Raw genomic sequence first — 17917 nt, 5'->3', positions numbered from 1 at the left:
GCTTGCGCACCAACTAGGAACCTGGAAAATGTAGAAATATGTAATTGACACTACACCCAAAAAGGGAAATGACATTGTTACTGTTATGTGTTTCTTGTGTCTGTTTGACATACAAAGACAAAACACAATCTAACTTTTAAAAAAGGGAAATCCTTGCAGGAACAGTCTACTTATGTCATGCTAAACTATCTTGGTTTTGGTTTTTAAAAATGAGCCACAACGTATATTTGTCTTAATAAATTTATTTTGAAAATATAACAAAAATAAAAAAACTACTGCCGAAGGAGGCCAGACAGCCGGTCGAGGGCCACCAGAATGCCGATGACATGTTGGCGCATCTGCCCCACACAATCCGCCACCTCTTGCCGACGCCTCTGTTCCTCTGTGGGTGAGAAAAGTGTGTGGGTTAATACAACAATAGGGAATCCACATTAAAAAAAAAAAACACAACCAAATCACTCCTAAACCCAAACCAAAAAAAAAAAAGGGGGGGCTGGCAAAAATACAAGGCCTAGGTACAAATTCCCACAGGTATGATATGTGTATGTTGAAATCACCAGGAAGAGGTAAAGGCAAACCTTCAAAATCACCAAAAGTCAAGCCACAAAAACACGAAGAAAGGCACGACACATGATTACATACAAACAGTTTGTGCTTTAAAAAAAAAAAAAAAAAAAAACATACCGGGAGACAAAACGGGAGCTCCGGAAATACCTCCATGATCCTCCTCGGAGGATCCGTCATTCCCCAAAGAATGGGGAGGAGTTATGATGGACTCCGGGGAGGGGGTAATTGGAAGAGGGGTGGGTGGAGGAGAGGGGGAAGTGGGACGGAGGGGAAGGAGGCCCGACATTTCCGGGAGAGGGTCTGGAAAGGATGGGGAGGAGTGGGGAATAGGGGAAAGATTTGGGGTGGAGTGTTGGCTGGGGGTTGGGGATAGTGGCCGGGAACACCGTCTGGACGGACGGTGACGGCGGAGTCTTGGCTGTCCCCCTAAAATATGACAAAGAAATTGCGGTTAGTTTATGGACAAATCCGGGCAACAAAACTAAAAAAAAATAAAAAAACAACAAATAAGCCAAATAGCAGTAGAATGAATAAATCAGAAATAGAGGGGAAACATGCACACGCAGATATGAGTACAAATAATAAATAGGACAGACAGGAAAACATGCACACGCAGATATGAGTACAAATAATAAATAGAACAGACAGGAAAACATGCTCACGCAGATATGAGTACAAATAATAAATAGAACAGACAGGAAAACATGCTCACGCAGATATGAGTACAAATAATAAATAGAACAGACAGGAAAACATGCACACACAGATATGAGTACAAATAATAAATAGAACAGACAGGAAAACATGCTCACGCAGATATGAGTACAAATAATAAATAGAACAGACAGGAAAACATGCTCACGCAGATATGAGTACAAATAATAAATAGAACAGACAGGAAAACATGCTCACGCAGATATGAGTACAAATAATAAATAGAACAGACAGGAAAACATGCACACGCAGATATGAGTACAAATAATAAATAGAACAGACAGGAAAACATGCTCATGCAGATATGAGTACAAATAATAAATAGAACAGACAGGAAAACATGCACACGCAGATATGAGTACAAATAATAAATAGAACAGACAGGAAAACATGCACACGCAGTTTGCCCCACAAACACAAACATTAAAACCACAATACATAACACTTACTTGCCAGGATCTGCATGCGAAAGCATGCCAGCAAGCGGGGCGTTCGCCGTTGCAGGTCGGACCACCTGCGCTCCAGCTGCCCGATGTTGCGGCGTGAGCCGAAGGACCGCAGGCGGGACCGTGCCTCCGCATACGCGGAGCGCTTCTGCCGTTTGGTCATGGGTTGAGGTTGGCTGGTGATCCGGCGATCCATGACCTCCGTAAGCACCAGCAGCTCGCGCCTGGTGAATGCGGAGGCTCTCATGATGGCAATGGTGTTTTTCTTAAAAATCATTTTTGATAAAGTGTGTAAAAATTTTCTGATTGGCTAATGTATTTTGGAAATTAACAGGAGCAATTTTATTGGTTAGTGTATGAGTCATGTGTTCGACAGGGCCAGAAATCTCTGGAGAGTTATGATAGGCTTGATGCAGTGACATGCGTAAGCAAATTTAAATAAAGAAATGAACCCAGGGAAATATGCGGGGATCCACAGCAATAGTACAATTGTTTAATTGTGGTTCACATGTTTTTTGAACAATAAAAGCGAATGTTTCATCCGTACGTATTCTGCGGGTAAACACAAACACGGACAAGAGTAAAGTTTCTTGCATTGTGTTGAAAAAAACAAACAATTAAGCTAATTGATACATTGATTGGCATGATACGATTGATGGAGGTAGGCAGAATAAAGGAGCAGGTAATCGACATCTGACAAGGCCACTTCCTGTTTATACTTGTGCGTGCGTTCCTTTCAAGCCATTTCGGGGATGTACGCTCGCTATTTCGTACGCTCGTTAGTTAGAGGAGGGGTCGTCAGAGTTTTGGGAGGAATTTTAGATGCGAACGAAAATACGAGCGAGCCATTGAATTTAAATATTTTTGTACGTACGCCTAACGTACGTGCGCCCGCTTGCGAGTGGGTCTGAATGAGGGCCTTAGACTCTCCTGGGGATTTGTGATATCTGACAACGCCACAAATATTGTGCGGGCATTACATCTGGGCAAATTCCAGCACATCCCATGTTTTGCTCACACAATAAACTTGGGGGCGCAGAATTTTCTGAAAAGCGACAGGGGCGTGCTGGAGATGCTTTGGGTGGCCCGAAAAATTTCTGGCCACTTTCGCCATTCAGCGACTGCGTGCCGAAGACTGGAGCGCCAGCAAACACTCTTGAATCTGCCCCGCCATCACCTGAAGCAAGAGGTTGTGACGCGGTGGAACTCAACCCTCTATATGCTTCAGAGGATGGAGGAGCAGCAAAAGGCCATTCAAGCCTATACATCCACCTATGACATAGGCAAAGGAAGGGGTATGCACCTGACTCAAGCACAGTGGAGAATGATTTCCGTGTTGTGCAAGGTTCTCCAGCCCCTCGAACTTGCCACACATGAAGTCAGTTCAGACACTGCCAGCTTGAGTCAGGTCATTCCCCTCATCAGGCTTTTGCAGAAGCAGCTGGAGAAAGTGAAGGAGGAGCTAAGATGGAGCGATTCCGCTCGGCATGTGGGACTTGTGGATGAAGCCCTTCATTCGCTTTGCCAGGATTCCAGGGTGGTCAATCTGTTGAAATCAGACCACTACATTTTGGCCACCGTGCTCGATCCTAGGTTTAAAGCCTATGTGGTGTCTCTCTTTCCGGCCGACACAAGCCTGCAGAGGTGCAAAGACCTGCTGGTGAATACACTGTCAGCTGAAGCGGAACTTGACACGTCAACAGCTCCTTCTTCATTTTCTCCCGCAACTGGGGCTGCCAGGAAAAAACGTAGGTATCCTAAGCAACTCGCTGGCAGTGATGCAGGGCAGGCAGGACCAAGTTTGGACATCTGGTCCGGACTGAAGGACCTGGCAACAATTTCTGACATGTCTACTGTCACTGCATATGATACTGTCACCATTGACAGAATGGTGGAGGATTACATCGGTGACAGCATCCAAGTAGGCATGTCAGACAGTCCATACCTGTACTGGCAGGAAAAAGAGGCAATTTGGAGGCCCCTGTACAAACTGGCTCTATTTTACCTGAGTTGCCCCCCCTCCAGTGTGTACTCCGAAAGAGTGTTTAGTGCAGCCGGGAACCTTGTCAGTGAAAGGCGTAGGAGGTTGCTTCCACAGAATGTGGAGAAGATGATGTTCATCAAAATGAATTATCTGCTCTTCCAGGGAGACCAGCCTCCAGAACGTACAGAGGGACCTGTGGAGGTGGATTCAAGTGGGGACGAGTTAATACTTTGTGAGGATGAGGATGTACACACTGAAGAGGGTGAGGAATCGGTGGATGAGGAGGATGAGGATGACATCTTGCCTCCGTAGTGCCAGTTTGAGCAGGGACACATTAATTGCCAGCTTGTTTTGTGGGGGCCCAAACGAACCAATCATTTCAGCCACAGTTGTGTGGCAGACCCTGGCGCTGAAATGATTGGTTTGTTAAAGTGTGCATGTCCTGTTTATACAACATAAGGGTGGGTGGGAGGGCGCAAGGACAATTCCATCTTGCACCTCTTTTTTTTCATTGCATTATGTACAGTTTGGGGTCTAGTTTTTCAAACTGCCATCCTGTCTGCCACTGCAGTATCACGCCTAGATGGGTTACGTGTTTGTGCCGCCCACTCGTGTCGCTTAGCATAGTCATCCAGCTACCTCGGTGCAACCTTTTGGACATAAAAACACTATTGTGAGGTGGGAGGTGTTCAGAATAGACTGGAAATGAGAGTAAATTAAGGTTATTGAGGTTAATAAGAGCATAGGAGCAGAAAAACCTACAAATTCTTTGATTTTAGCTGTTTTTATGCTTTTTTTCAAAAAAATACAGATCGAAAACACAAAACCCAGAACCCAAAACAAGGAAGGGTGGTTTTGCCAAAACCAATCCAGATCCAAAACACGAAGAAAGATCCAGATCCAAAACCAAAACACGAAAAGTGGCCGATGCACACCCCTAATATATATACAGGTGCATAAATATTGGGACATTGACAGAATTTTCATATTTTGGCCTTTTTTCACCAGCACAATGGCTTTGAAATGAAACAAACAAGATGTGCTTTAACTGCAGACTTTCATATTTAATTTGAGGGTAATTACATCCAAATCAGGTGAACGGTGTAGGAATTACAACAGTTTCTATATGTGCCTCCCACTTTTTAAGGGGCCAAAAGTAATGGGACAAACTAAGCAATCCTAAATATAACTTTCACTTTTTAATAATTTGTTGCAAATACTTTGCAGGCAATTACAGCCTGAAGTCTGGAATGCATAGACATCACCAGACTACTGCAAATGTCTTCAGTTCCTACTTGTTCTTGGGGCATTTTCCCTTCAGTTTTGTCTTCATCAAGTGAAATGCATGCTAAATCGGATTCAGGTCAGGGGATTGACTTGGCCATTGCCTAACATTCCACTTTTTAGCCTTATAAAACTCTTTGGTTGCTTTTGCAGTATGCTTTGGGTCATTGTCCATCTGCACTGTGAAGCGCCGTCCAATGAGTTCTGAAGCATTTGACTGAATATGAGCATATAATATTGTCCGAAAACACTTCAGAACTCATTCTGCTGCTTTTGTCAGCAGTCACATCATCAATAAATACAACTGAACCAGTTCCATTGTCAGCCATACATGCCCACGCCATGACACTACCACCACCATGCTTCACTGATGAGGTGGTATGTTTTGGATCATGAGCAGTTTCTTTCCTTCTCCATACTCTTCTCTTCCCATCACTCTGGTACAAGTTGATGTTTGTCTCATCTGTCCATAGGATGTTGTTCCAGAACTGTAATGGCTTTTTTAGATGATGTTTGGCAAACTCTAATCTGGTCTTCCTGTTTTTAAGGCTCACTAAAGGTTTACATCTTGTGGTGAACCCTCTATATTCACTCGTGAAGTCTTCTCTTGATTGTTGACTTTGACACATATACACCTACCTCCTGGAGAGTGTTCTTGATTTGGCCAACTGTTGTGAAGGGGTTTATCTTCACCAGGGAAATAATTCTTCTGTCATCCACCACAGTTGTTTTCCCTGGTCTTCCGGGTCTTTTGGCATTGCTGAGATCTCCGGTGCGTTCTTTCTTTTTAAGAATGTTCCAAACAGTTGATTTGACCACACCTAATGTTTTTGCTATCTCTCTGATGGGATTGTTTTGATTTTTCAGCCTAATGAATAGCCCACCCCTGTCCATGAAATAGCTTTTAAGATGATAGTCCCATTACTTTTGGCCCCTTTAAAAGTGGGAGGCACATATAGAAACTGTTGTAATTCCTACACCGTTCACCTGATTTGGATGTAATTACTCTCAAATTAAATATGAAAGTCTGCAGTTAAAGCACATCTTGTTTGTTTCATTTCAAAGCCTTTGTGCTTGTGAATAGAGTCCAAAATATGAAAATTCTGTCAATGTCCCAATATTTATGCACCTGACTGTATATACGGCACTCAGGTATATAATAAATCACATGAGCAGGTATTATGCTAACGTTTCAATGCTATTTTAGTTCATCGTCTTCAGGGTATAAAACACATTTGCAAATACACTAACCTTATAGCCTTCACCAACACCATGAGCAGCCACGGCAGATGGGACCAGAAGTCAGGCGCCAAGAAATTACGTCAGACACACGGCCCGCCGTCATATGCAGTCACCCCAATCATCTCCTCTCCACTCTGTCCCCTTCCCAGGCTGTGAAGTGTGAAGTTAAAGTTTAATGTCACAGTCAGGCATTCTGTGAAATTAACGTAACAGCCTGGGGAGTGAGCAGAGTGGAGAGGAGACCATTGGGCTGGCTGCAGTGCCTGGTATCAGTAGTAGCCAGGATTCAGGAAGACGTGAGCTGGGGGTTTATTTAAAATTCATGAGATCCCTGGGAAGGACAACTAGGGACATAGGGCACATAGGGCCACTTTAAGAGATTTTTCCAGGGTTATTTTATATTCCCGATATGTCCCTGGCTGTGGCACACACAGGAGTAGTATATCTATCTTATAAAATGGTCCCTGTTGTGACAAAATAGTTCTATGTGGAGATGATATTAGGTCAAACAAATATAAAATAAGAGTTAAAAAAAAGTTCTAAACAAGCTGCATAATTTGAGTTATTTTTAACGAATAAACATTTAACTGGATAACAGAGTTGAACACTCAGAATAAGCGCTTTAAACAGTTGTACATTAATACTACTGTCAGTGTAAAAGTGGTTCATTTTGGTAAGAAAATATTATGAAAAGTGAATGGTACTGGCAGGAAATGCTTAATGCTTCTACAAGGCCAAGGCTGGCATGTCTGCTCACTATTTGCTGTGCTGGATTCTGAATGAGGCAATGATGTGCAACTGTATGATTGTCAGTGACGCAATGATGTGTACCGTATGTTTGTCAGTGAGGCAATGATGTGTTCTGTATGTTTGTCAGTGAGGCAATGATGTGTACCGTATGTTTGTCAGTGAGGCAGTTATGTGTACCGTATGTTTGTCAGTGAGCCAGTGATGTGTACCGTATGTTTGTCAGTGAGGAAGTGATGGGTACCATATGTTTGTCGGTGAAGCAGTCATGTCTAATGTGTGTTTGTCAGTGAGGCAGTGATGTTTACAGTATGTTTGTCAGTGAAGCAGTCATGTCTACTATGTGTTTGTCAGTGAAGCAGTGATGTGTACTGTATGTTTGTCAGTGAAGCAGTGATGTGTACTTTATGTTTGTCAGTGAGGCAGTGATGTGTACTGTATGTTTGTCTGTGAAGCAGTGATGTATACTGTATATTTGTCAGTGAGGCAGTGATTAATACTGTATGTTTGTCAGTGAAGCAGCGATTTGTACTGTATATTTGTCAGTGAGTCAGTGATGTGTACTGTATGTTTGTCAGTGAAGCAGTGATGTATACTGAATGTTTGTCAGTGAAGCAATGAAGTATACTGCATGTTTGTCCGTGAAGCAGTGATGTGCTACTGTATGTTTGTCAGTGAAGTAGTGATGTGTACTGTATGTTTGTCAGTGAAGCAGTGCTGTGTACTGTATGTTTGTCAGTGAGGCAGTGATGTGTACTGTATGTATGTCAGTGAGGCAGTCATGTGTACTGTATGTCAGTGAGGCAGTGATGTGTACTGTATGTTTGTCAGTGAAGCAGTGATGTATACTGTATGTTTGTCAGGGAAGCAGTGATGTGCTACTGTATGTTTGTCAGTGAAGTAGTGATGTGTACTGTATGATTGTCAGTGAGGCAGTGATTTGTACTGTATGTCAGGCAGGCAGTGATGTGTACTGTATGTCAGTGAGGCAGTGATGTATACTGTATGTTTGTCAGTGAAGCAGTGATTTGTACTGTATGTTTGTCAGTGAAGTAGTGATGTGTACTGTATGTTTGTCAGTGAGTCAGTGATGTGTACTGTATGTCAGTGAGGCAGTGATTAATACTGTATGTTTGTCAGTGAAGCAGCGATTTGTACTGTATATTTGTCAGTGAGTCAGTGATGTGTACTGTATGTTTGTCAGTGAAGCAGTGATGTATACTGTATGTTTGTCAGTGAAGCAATGAAGTATACAGTATGTTTGTCTGTGAAGCAGTGATGTATACTGTATATTTGTCAGTGAGGCAGTGATTAATACTGTATGTTTGTCAGTGAAGCAGCGATTTGTACTGTATATTTGTCAGTGAGTCAGTGATGTGTACTGTATGTTTGTCAGTGAAGCAGTGATGTATACTGTATGTTTGTCAGTGAAGCAATGAAGTATACAGTATGTTTGTCTGTGAAGCAGTGATGTATACTGTATATTTGTCAGTGAGGCAGTGATTAATACTGTATGTTTGTCAGTGAAGCAGCGATTTGTACTGTATATTTGTCAGTGAGTCAGTGATGTGTACTGTATGTTTGTCAGTGTAGCAGTGATGTGTACTGTATGTTTGTCAGTGAAGCAGTGATGTGTACTGTATGTTTGTCAGTGAAGTATTGATGTGTACTGTATGTTTGTCAGTGATGCAGTGCTGTGTAATGTATGTTTGTCAGTGAGGCAGTGATGTGTACTGTATGTATGTCAGTGAGGCAGTCATGTGTACTGTATGTCAGTGAGGCAGTGATGTGTACTGTATGTTTGTCAGTGAAGCAGTGATGTATACTGTATGTTTGTCAGGGAAGCAGTGATGTGCTACTGTATGTTTGTCAGTGAAGTAGTGATGTGTACTGTATGTTTGTCAGTGAGGCAGTTATTTGTACTGTATGTCAGGCAGGCAGTGATGTGTACTGTATGTCAGTGAGGCAGTGATGTATACTGTATGTTTGTCAGTGAAGCAGTGATTTGTACTCTATGTTTGTCAGTGAAGTAGTGATGTGTACTGTATGTTTGTCAGTGAGTCAATGATGTGTACTGTATGTCAGTGAGGCAGTGATGTGTACTGTATGTCAGTGAGGCAGTGATGTATACTGTATGTATATCAGTGAAGCAGTGATATGCTACTGTATGTTTGTCAGTGAAGCAATGATGTGTACTGTATGTTTGTCAGTGTAGCAGTGATGTGTACTGTATGTTTGTCAGTGAAGCAGTGATGTGTACTGTATGTTTGTCAGTGAAGTATTGATGTGTACTGCATGTTTGTCAGTGAAGCAGTGATGTGTACTGTATGTTTGTCAGTGAAGCAGTGATGTGTACTGTATGTTTGTCAGTGAAGCAGTGATGTGTACTGTATGTCAGTGAGGCAGTGATGTGTACTGTATGTCAGTGAGGCAGTGATGTATACTGTATGTATATCAGTGAAGCAGTGATATGCTACTGTATGTTTGTCAGTGAAGCAGTCATGTCTAATGTGTGTTTGTCAGTGAAGCAGTGATGTGTACTGTATGTTTGTCAGTGAAGCAGTGATGTGTACTGTATGTTTGTCAGTGAAGTATTGATGTGTACTGTATGTTTGTCAGTGAAGCAGTGATGTGTACTGTATGTTTGTCAGTGAAGCAGTGATGTGTACTTTATGTTTGTCAGTGAGGCAGTGATGTGTACTGTATGTTTGTCTGTGAAGCAGTGATGTATACTGTATATATTTCAGTGAGACAGTGATTAATACTGTATGTTTGTCAGTGAAGCAGCGATTTGTACTGTATATTTGTCAGTGAGTCAGTGATGTGTACTGTAAGTTTGTCAGTGAAGCAGTGATGTATACTGTATGTTTGTCAGTGAAGCAATGAAGTATACAGTATGTTTGTCTGTGAAGCAGTGATGTGCTACTGTATGTTTGTCAGTGAAGTAGTGATGTGTACTGTATGTTTGTCAGTGAAGCAGTGCTGTGTACTGTATGTTTGTCAGTGAGGCAGTGATAAGTACTGTATGTATGTCAGTGAGGCAGTCATGTGTACTGTATGTTAGTGAGGCAGTGATGTGTACTGTATGTTTGTCAGTGAAGCAGTGATGTATACTGTATGTTTGTCAGGGAAGCAGTGATGTGCTACTGTATGTTTGTCAGTGAAGTAGTGATGTGTACTCTATGTTTGTCAGTGAAGTAGTGATGTGTACTTTATGTTTGTCAGGGAAGCAGTGATGTGCTACTGTATGTTTGTCAGTGAAGTAGTGATGTGTACTGTATGTTTGTCAGTGAGGCAGTGATTTGTACTGTATGTCAGGGAGCCAGTGATGTGTACTGTATGTCAGTGAGGCAGTGATGTATACTGTATGTTTGTCAGTGAAGCAGTGATTTGTTCTGTATGTTTGTCAGTGAAGTAGAGATGTGTACTGTATGTTTGTCAGTGAGTCAGTGATGTGTACTGTATGTCAGTGAGGCAGTGATGTGTACTGTATGTCAGTGAGGCAGTGATGTATACTGTATATATATCAGTGAAGCAGTGATATGCTACTGTATGTTGGTCAGTGAAGCAATGATGTGTATTGTATGTTTATCAGTGTAGCAGTGATGTTTACTGTATGTTTGTCAGTGAAGCAGTGATGTGTACTGTATGTTTGTCAGTGAAGTATTGATGTGTACTGTAGGTTTGTCAGTGAAGCAGTGATGTGTACTGTATGTTTGTCAGTGAAGCAGTGATGTGTACTGTATGTTTGTCAGTGAAGCAGTGATGTGTACTGTATGTCTGTCAGTGAAGAAGTGATGTGTACTGTATGTTTGTCAGTGAAGAAGTGATGTTTACTATATGTTTGTCACTGAGCCAGTGATGTGTACTCTATGTTTGTTTGGAGGCAGTGATGTGTACTGTATGTTTGTCAGTGAGATGGTGATGTGTACTGTATGTTTGTCAGTGAGGTAGTGATGTGTACTGTATGTTTGTCAGTGAGGCGGTGATGTATACTGTATGTTTGTCAGTGAGGCAGTTATGTGCTGCTTTTCTGTGAGCAGTCTCTGTGAGTGATGTTAGTGTTTACACTTATGGAGTGATACAGCTGTGGCTTTGTGATGAGGTTTTGATAAAAGTGAGAAGTAGATCAGGCTTGAGATGTGTGGTCATTGGGAAATAATGCACATCGTGTGATCTACTTTGTCCAATCATGTTGGTGGGATTTGTCACAATATACCACACTATTTCATAAATATCTCTATACCCAAAACATTTTCTTGTATTCCTCAATTTTCTCTAATTCAATAAAAGGAAGATATTTATATAATTCCCGAGTCTGCAGCCATTTCTGTGCTGTGTGCGTATTGTTTGGTGGGTTGGTGCTCTTCCACCTAAAAGACAAAGCACCATGGGAGGGAGTGACGTCTGTAGTAACATCTCTCTGTGAGCAGGGAAAGTGTCACCTGTTCCCATTCTGCACAGCAAATATAGTTATCCCTGTACACAGCTTAGAGCTGCGGCACCCAGAGCAGGCACTTGCTGTGAGGACCCCAATCTTGCAGTACAGAAGTGTGTCTGGGGACTAGGCATAGCCAGTACATGGGGCTGAGATGTAGCATGTGTCCAGGAAGGGCAGCACCTATTATGGAACCAGAGTCATTTTTTATATTTAATTCTATTCTCAAGCAAGCACACAAAATGTATTGTGTTCATAAAATAGAATATAAACATGATCAATACAAAACTACTTAAAAATAAATAAGGAGAGAAGCCATGAAGGTGTTTAGGGGGGCTGGGAATGTTCAGTTTACTGAATGTCCTGGAGGCCAGGGATGGTTGTACTGTATGTTTTAACTATATGTTTTAGGGGTTTCGGGGTAGGGCGGTAGTATATGTCCCTAAGGCTTTGGGGGGTGGGGTGGCAGGGTAGATAGTGTACATCCCTGTCACCTGGGAGGTAGAATGGGTAGTGTATGTCCCTGTGTCCAAGGGTGGGGTAGGTAGTGTATGTCACTGGGGCCAGAAGGTTGGGCGTGTAGTGTAGGTCCCTGGGGCCAGAGAGTAGGGTGCGTAGTGTGTATTATTGTGGCTGGAGGGTAGAGCGGGTAACTTATGTTGCTGGGGTGTGGTTAGGGCAGGTAGTTTGTTTCACACACCCGATTACCTGAGCCTGCACCCACTTATGGTGATGTATCAGGGACAGGTGAGATGGTTGTACCTGGTCACGGGCAAACACAGGAATTTTAAGGTTTTTTTTTTTTTTTAGTATTTATATATATCTACAGCGCATCACGCTTTACTTTTTCCACATTTTGTTATGTTACAACCTTAATCCAAAATGGAATAAATTTATTTTTGTCCTCAAAATTCGACACACAATACCCCATAATGACAGCATGTAAAAAGTTTTTTTCAGATTTTTGCAAATTTTATAAAAAAACAAAACACTAAGAAATCATAACAATATATACAGAATACACACCTGTTACTAATGGGCTGTGCAGCTTCTCCATAAGAAATACCATAAACTCGTCTTTAAATGCACTTTCTGCCTCAAAGTAACATTGTAGGAAGTCCCTGGAATCCATCCCATGCACATGATAAAGCTTCATATTGGGTCTGGCTTCCATTCTCTTGTCTTCTATCACACAGGACGGGATGAGTCTCTGACCTGTATCTTTAGCCTTATAGTAATATGTATGGCTGTTCTCTTTATATGCAGCAGAATCCTACAGTTATTTACACTCATTAGAATTTACTAATACACTTGACTATAAATGTATCACTATATGCAGAAATCTTATGACAATTAATGATGAGTAAATATTTGATCTAACCAGGTGATAGTGCTACAACGCTACAAGGTGTTTTGAATATCAGTTTTTTGTGTAAGTTTATGATTAAAACCTGTACACTCCATTGTATACCTCTTTTACACCAGAGCAATAACCTGGGATATTGCTGGATCTACCCGGGTCACAGCTCAGTGTAAAAGGGTCCCTGAAAAATAACCCTTGTCCAGTGACCCAGCAATCCAACCCAGGTAGTTACCAGGGACCTGGGTATTGGTCCAGTGTAAACGGCGCAACCTGGGTTATCTGAACTGGATCATGCCTAAAATTAGCTGATTGGTGGTTGTGGAGCAGTCACCTCCCACTTATTATGACCTCACAAGATTAGCAGTGCAGACCCGGGTTCAGTGTGAATGGAGCTGACCTGAGAATAACCCAGATCAATGGTGCTGAGTAAATGGTGTCTGAGCTGGGTCTGGCCAGGGTTTCAACCATGGGCCTGATTCAGACCTGCTCACAAGCGCATAATGCTGTGGTCACCCACAGCTTAGAGAGCGGCTAGTAGGCCGGGTAAAAAAAAAAGTGGCCACCCTGATTCAGAGCGAGCGCTCGCTTTTTACGAGCGCCTCTGAATAAGGCCCCATGTCTGTACCCAGGTCGGACCTGGGTTTTTGGTGTAAAAGAGGTATTAGTAATCTTGAAAAGACCGATTAGATAATTAAACCCCTTTCAGTGTGGTGGTTAATTTGTCTTTAAATTAAACCCCTTTGAGTGTGGTGGTTAATTTTATGTTTAGTAAAGATTAATTGTGTTTATATAGTGATTAAATAACAATTTAGGAATTCTAAGTTTAAAACTGGAAAAATATATAGTTACCAGCAGGTGACAGCCTATTTAAAACTTACAGCTGCTCATAGACTGACATTCAGTTATGCAGAGACTATATTTTCTTTGGTTAAAGCCATTAAGTAGCAAACTTTACATTTAAACCAGTGGCTTCATAACATTAGAATTTGAGCCCTACTGCAAACAAGGAACACATTAATGTACTGACTACAAACAATAAGGTAACACTGGCATAGCCAGCATATCTATATAGTCACCTCACCCGTGTCAGAAAAAGATTTCTCTCAAAGACCCTCTTGCATAATTATCTTAAGTCACTTAGTTTGATGCAAAGGAGCTCGCAACGTGAACTTGGGCCCTGTTCTACATAGAAAGTGCACCACCAAAAGGATGGCCATGGACAAGTGGGTAGCAGTCAAAAACATTTTACCTTGTAAAATTCTAATTTGTTGAGGCACTGTGGGTAGGTAGAAAGCTTAGTTAGATTGGTGTAAATGGGGTGTGATAATTAGTACCGCCGGACGCATGGCCAGCGGCTCAAATCCCCATCGTTCTAAGGTAAGTATCGCTAACCTAATTCCCTACCCTAACCCTATCCCTCCCTTAGGGGTGCCTAACCCTAACCTTCCCCCCAATTTCCTAACCCTAATCCACCCTGTAAGTGTCTAAACCTAACCGCCCCCTTCCCCGCTGCCTAAACCTAAGTCTACCGGGGGGTGCTTAACCCTAACATTTCCCTGGGGTTGCCTAACCCTCCCGAGGGGGTGCCTAGCCCTAAGTCCCCCTGGGAGCCCTAAACCTAACCCTCCCCCACTGCAGTTGCCCTTCGTTCGGTATGCCAGGCGTCGGTCTTCCGGCTTCTGGATAATGACAACCGTCGAATTTTCAACACTTGTCATTAGTACCATGCTGGGATTACAGTGTCTGGAAGCTGGTGGTCTGGATTTAGACCATTGGCTTCCGGACTACATCCCGTGTAAATGTTGGTATGCATGTTGTGGGGTTATGCAATAATTCTCAACTTAAACCTTCATTGTACTTGTATATTAAAGAGTATTAGATAGTAGAGGGGAAAGTAGGTTTAGGCTGCATGGTAGAGGTTAGGTTTAGGCAGTCAGGTGGGAGTGTTAGGTTTAGGGGTAGGGTAGGGTTAGAATACTTACTGACAGGTGTCGGTATCCTAACCCTGTTAAGATGCCGGCTACGGGATTCTGACAACCAGGATCCTGAGTGACAGCATCCCGTACCCAACCCATATACATATAGGGAGACTTAATGATGACATATGTGGAGACTTAATGATGGCATCAGTAGCCAGTAATAATAGTATTGGTTAAGTATTCTTAAAGACAAACACAGTCTGGCTAGATTTTAATGTTATTTTATCTAAATTAAACATTAGTAACTTGTATGTGTATGTTTGTTACAGCTGGTTCCCGGAGGAGGAGACTGCGTCAGGGTTGCTTGGGCAACATCACAACATGCAGGGCCGACATCATTGGGCAGCGTTCTGCCAGGCAGGTGTGCTTCTCCCACCTCCGGTAATGGCTTTCACAGATTAGCACAAAGGGATAAAGGTAAGATGATAGTTTATATGTCTATTTGAGTATTACAGTATTTGTCCGGAGGAAGGGGATTCGATCCCCGAAATGTTGACTGCACAAATAAATTCCCCTGCCATGGGGTTCTTTTTTTAAATATTGAAGTCTCCAAGTGCAGCCTATTCTGCTTACTTGACTATATTGTGGGGGCACCGACCCTCGAGTAGGGCACTGGAGGAAGATTCTGGGGTGTATTCTGAATATATATATATATATATATATATAAGTCAGGTGCATAAATATTGGGACATTGACAGAATTTTAATATTTTGGCCTCTATTCACCACCACAATGGCTTTGAAATGAAACAAACAAGATGTGCTTTAACTGCAGACTTTCATATTTAATTTGAGGGTAATTACATCCAAATCAGGTGAACGGTGTAGGAATTACAACGGTTTATATATGTGCCTCCCACTTTTAAAGGGGCCAAAAGTAATGGGACAAAGTAAACAATCCTAAATCTAACTTTCACTTTTTAATAATTTGTTGCAAATACTTTGCAGGCAATTACAGCCTGAAGTCTGGAATGCATAGACATCACCAGACTACTGCTAATGTCTTCAGTTCCTACTTGTTCTTAGGGCATTTTCCCTTCAGTTTTGTCTTCATCAAGTGAAATGTATGCTCAATCGGATTCAGGTCAAGGGATTGACTTGGCCATTGCATAACATTCCACTTTTAAGCCTTAAAAAACTCTTTGGTTGCTTTTGCAGTATGCTTCGGGTCATTGTCCATCTGCACTGTGAAGCGCCGTCCAATGAGTTCTGAAGCATTTGACCAAATATGAGCATATAATATTGCCTGAAAACACTTCAGAATTGATTGTGCTGCTTTTGTCAGCAGTCACATCATCAATAAATACAAGGGAACCAGTTCCATTGGCAGCCATACATGCCCACGCCATGACACCACCACCACCATGCTTCACTGATGAGGTGGTATGTTTTGGATCATGAGCAGTTTCTTTCCTTCTCCATACTCTTCTCTTCCCATCACTCTGGTACAAGTTGATGTTTGTCTCATCTGTCCATAGGATGTTGTTCCAGAACTGTTATGGCTTTTTTAGATGTTGTTTGGCAAACTCTAATCTGGTCTTCCAGTTTTTAAGGCTCACCAAAGGTTTACATCTTGTGGTGAACCCTCTATATTCACTCGTGAAGTCTTCTCTTGATTGTTGACTTTGACACATATACACCTACCTCCTGGAGAGTGTTCTTGATTAGGCCAACTGTTGTGAAGGGGTTTTTCTTCACCAGGGAAATAATTCTTCTGTCATCCACCACAGTTGTTTTCCCTGGTCTTCTGGGTCATTTGGCATTGCTGAGCTCTCCGGTGCGTTCTTTCTTTTTAAGAATGTTCCAAACAGTTGATTTGACCACACCTAATGTTTTTGCTTTCTCTCTGATGGGATTGTTTTGATTTTTCAGCCTAATGAATAGCCCACCCCTGTCCATGAAATAGCTTTTGAGTTGATAGTCCCATTAATTTTGGCCCCTTAAAAAGTGGGAGGCACATATAGAAACTGTTGTAATTCCTACACCGTTCACCTGATTTGGATGTAATTACCCTCAAATTAAATATGGAAGTCTGCAGTTAAAGCACATCTTGTTTGTTTCATTTCAAAGCCATTGTGCTTGTGAATAGAGGCCAAAATATGAAAATTCTGTCAATGTCCCAATATTTATGCACCTGACTGTATATACGGCACTCAGGTATATAAATAATCACATGAGCAGGTATTATGCTAATGTTTCAATGCTATTTTAGTTCATCGTCTTCAGGGTATAAAACACATTTGCAAATACACTAACCTTATAGCCTTTACCAACACCATGAGCAGCCATGGCAGATGGGACCAGAAGTCAGGCGCCAAGAAATTATGTCAGACACAGTCCGCCGTCATATGCAGTCAGCCCAATCCTCTCCTCTCCACTCTGTCCCCTTCCCAGGCTGTGAAGTGTGAAGCTAAAGTTTAATGTCACAGTCTGGCATGCTGTGAAATTAACTTAAGAGTCTTGGGAGTGAGCAGAGTGGAGAGGAGACCATTGGGCTGGCTGCAATTCCTAATAACAGTGGTAGCCCAGGATTCAGGAAGACGTGAGCTGGGGGTTTATTTAAAATTCATGAGATCCCTGGGAAGGACAACTAGGGACATAGGGCACATAGGGCCACTTTCAGAGCTTTTTCCAGGGTTATTTTAAATTCCTGATATGCCCCTGGCTGTGGCACACACAGGAGTAGAATATCTATCTTATAAAATGGTCCCTGTTGTGACAAAATAGTTCTATGTGGAGATAATATTAGGTCAAAGTGTGGCCGGAGGCCGACCACACGTGATTAAAATGGCTGCCCAGGCATTGAGGGGATTAACCCTGATACCATTGCGCCATTTTTAAAAGGACAGTGTAAAAGCACACTGCACATGGTTTATAATAAACTGTATTAAAGTATATATGTATTGGTGTAATGCACTGCAGCTGATCTGCAATGCATTAGTGCATGATGCAACGTATATTTAATAGGCTATGCACTATATGGTTTAAATGTATATTTTGTAGAGATAATGCACTTCTTGAATATATGCCTGAATATGACATGACCAGCGTCTGTGACTGCAGAAACTAGCAGGAGGTCTGATGAATAGGAAGACCTGTTGTGGTCAGTGAACTCTGGCTGGAAGGTTACTGTGTGAAGGTGTGAATGGTGTCA

The 17917-nt window shown here is 42.1% G+C and overlaps 1 protein-coding gene across 1 annotated transcript in view; it reads right to left on the bottom strand.

Annotated features, from left to right (window-relative positions):
* The window catches only part of LOC148509677 (nicotinamide N-methyltransferase-like), a 32535-nt gene extending 19939 nt beyond the window's left edge, over window positions 1-12596 (bottom strand). The window contains exon 1 of the mRNA XM_088442945.1: window positions 12449-12596. Within this exon, the coding sequence (XP_088299071.1) occupies window positions 12449-12596 (148 nt within the window). The remainder of the gene's footprint in view (window positions 1-12448) is intronic.
* Window positions 12597-17917: the final 5321 nt, after the last annotated feature.

The sequence above is a fragment of the Taudactylus pleione genome, unplaced genomic scaffold, assembly GCF_031769625.1.
Source record: "Taudactylus pleione unplaced genomic scaffold, aTauple2 ptg000318l, whole genome shotgun sequence".
Classification (NCBI taxonomy): Eukaryota; Metazoa; Chordata; class Amphibia; order Anura; family Myobatrachidae; genus Taudactylus; species Taudactylus pleione.
This window is presented reverse-complemented; position numbering and strand designations above follow the sequence as displayed.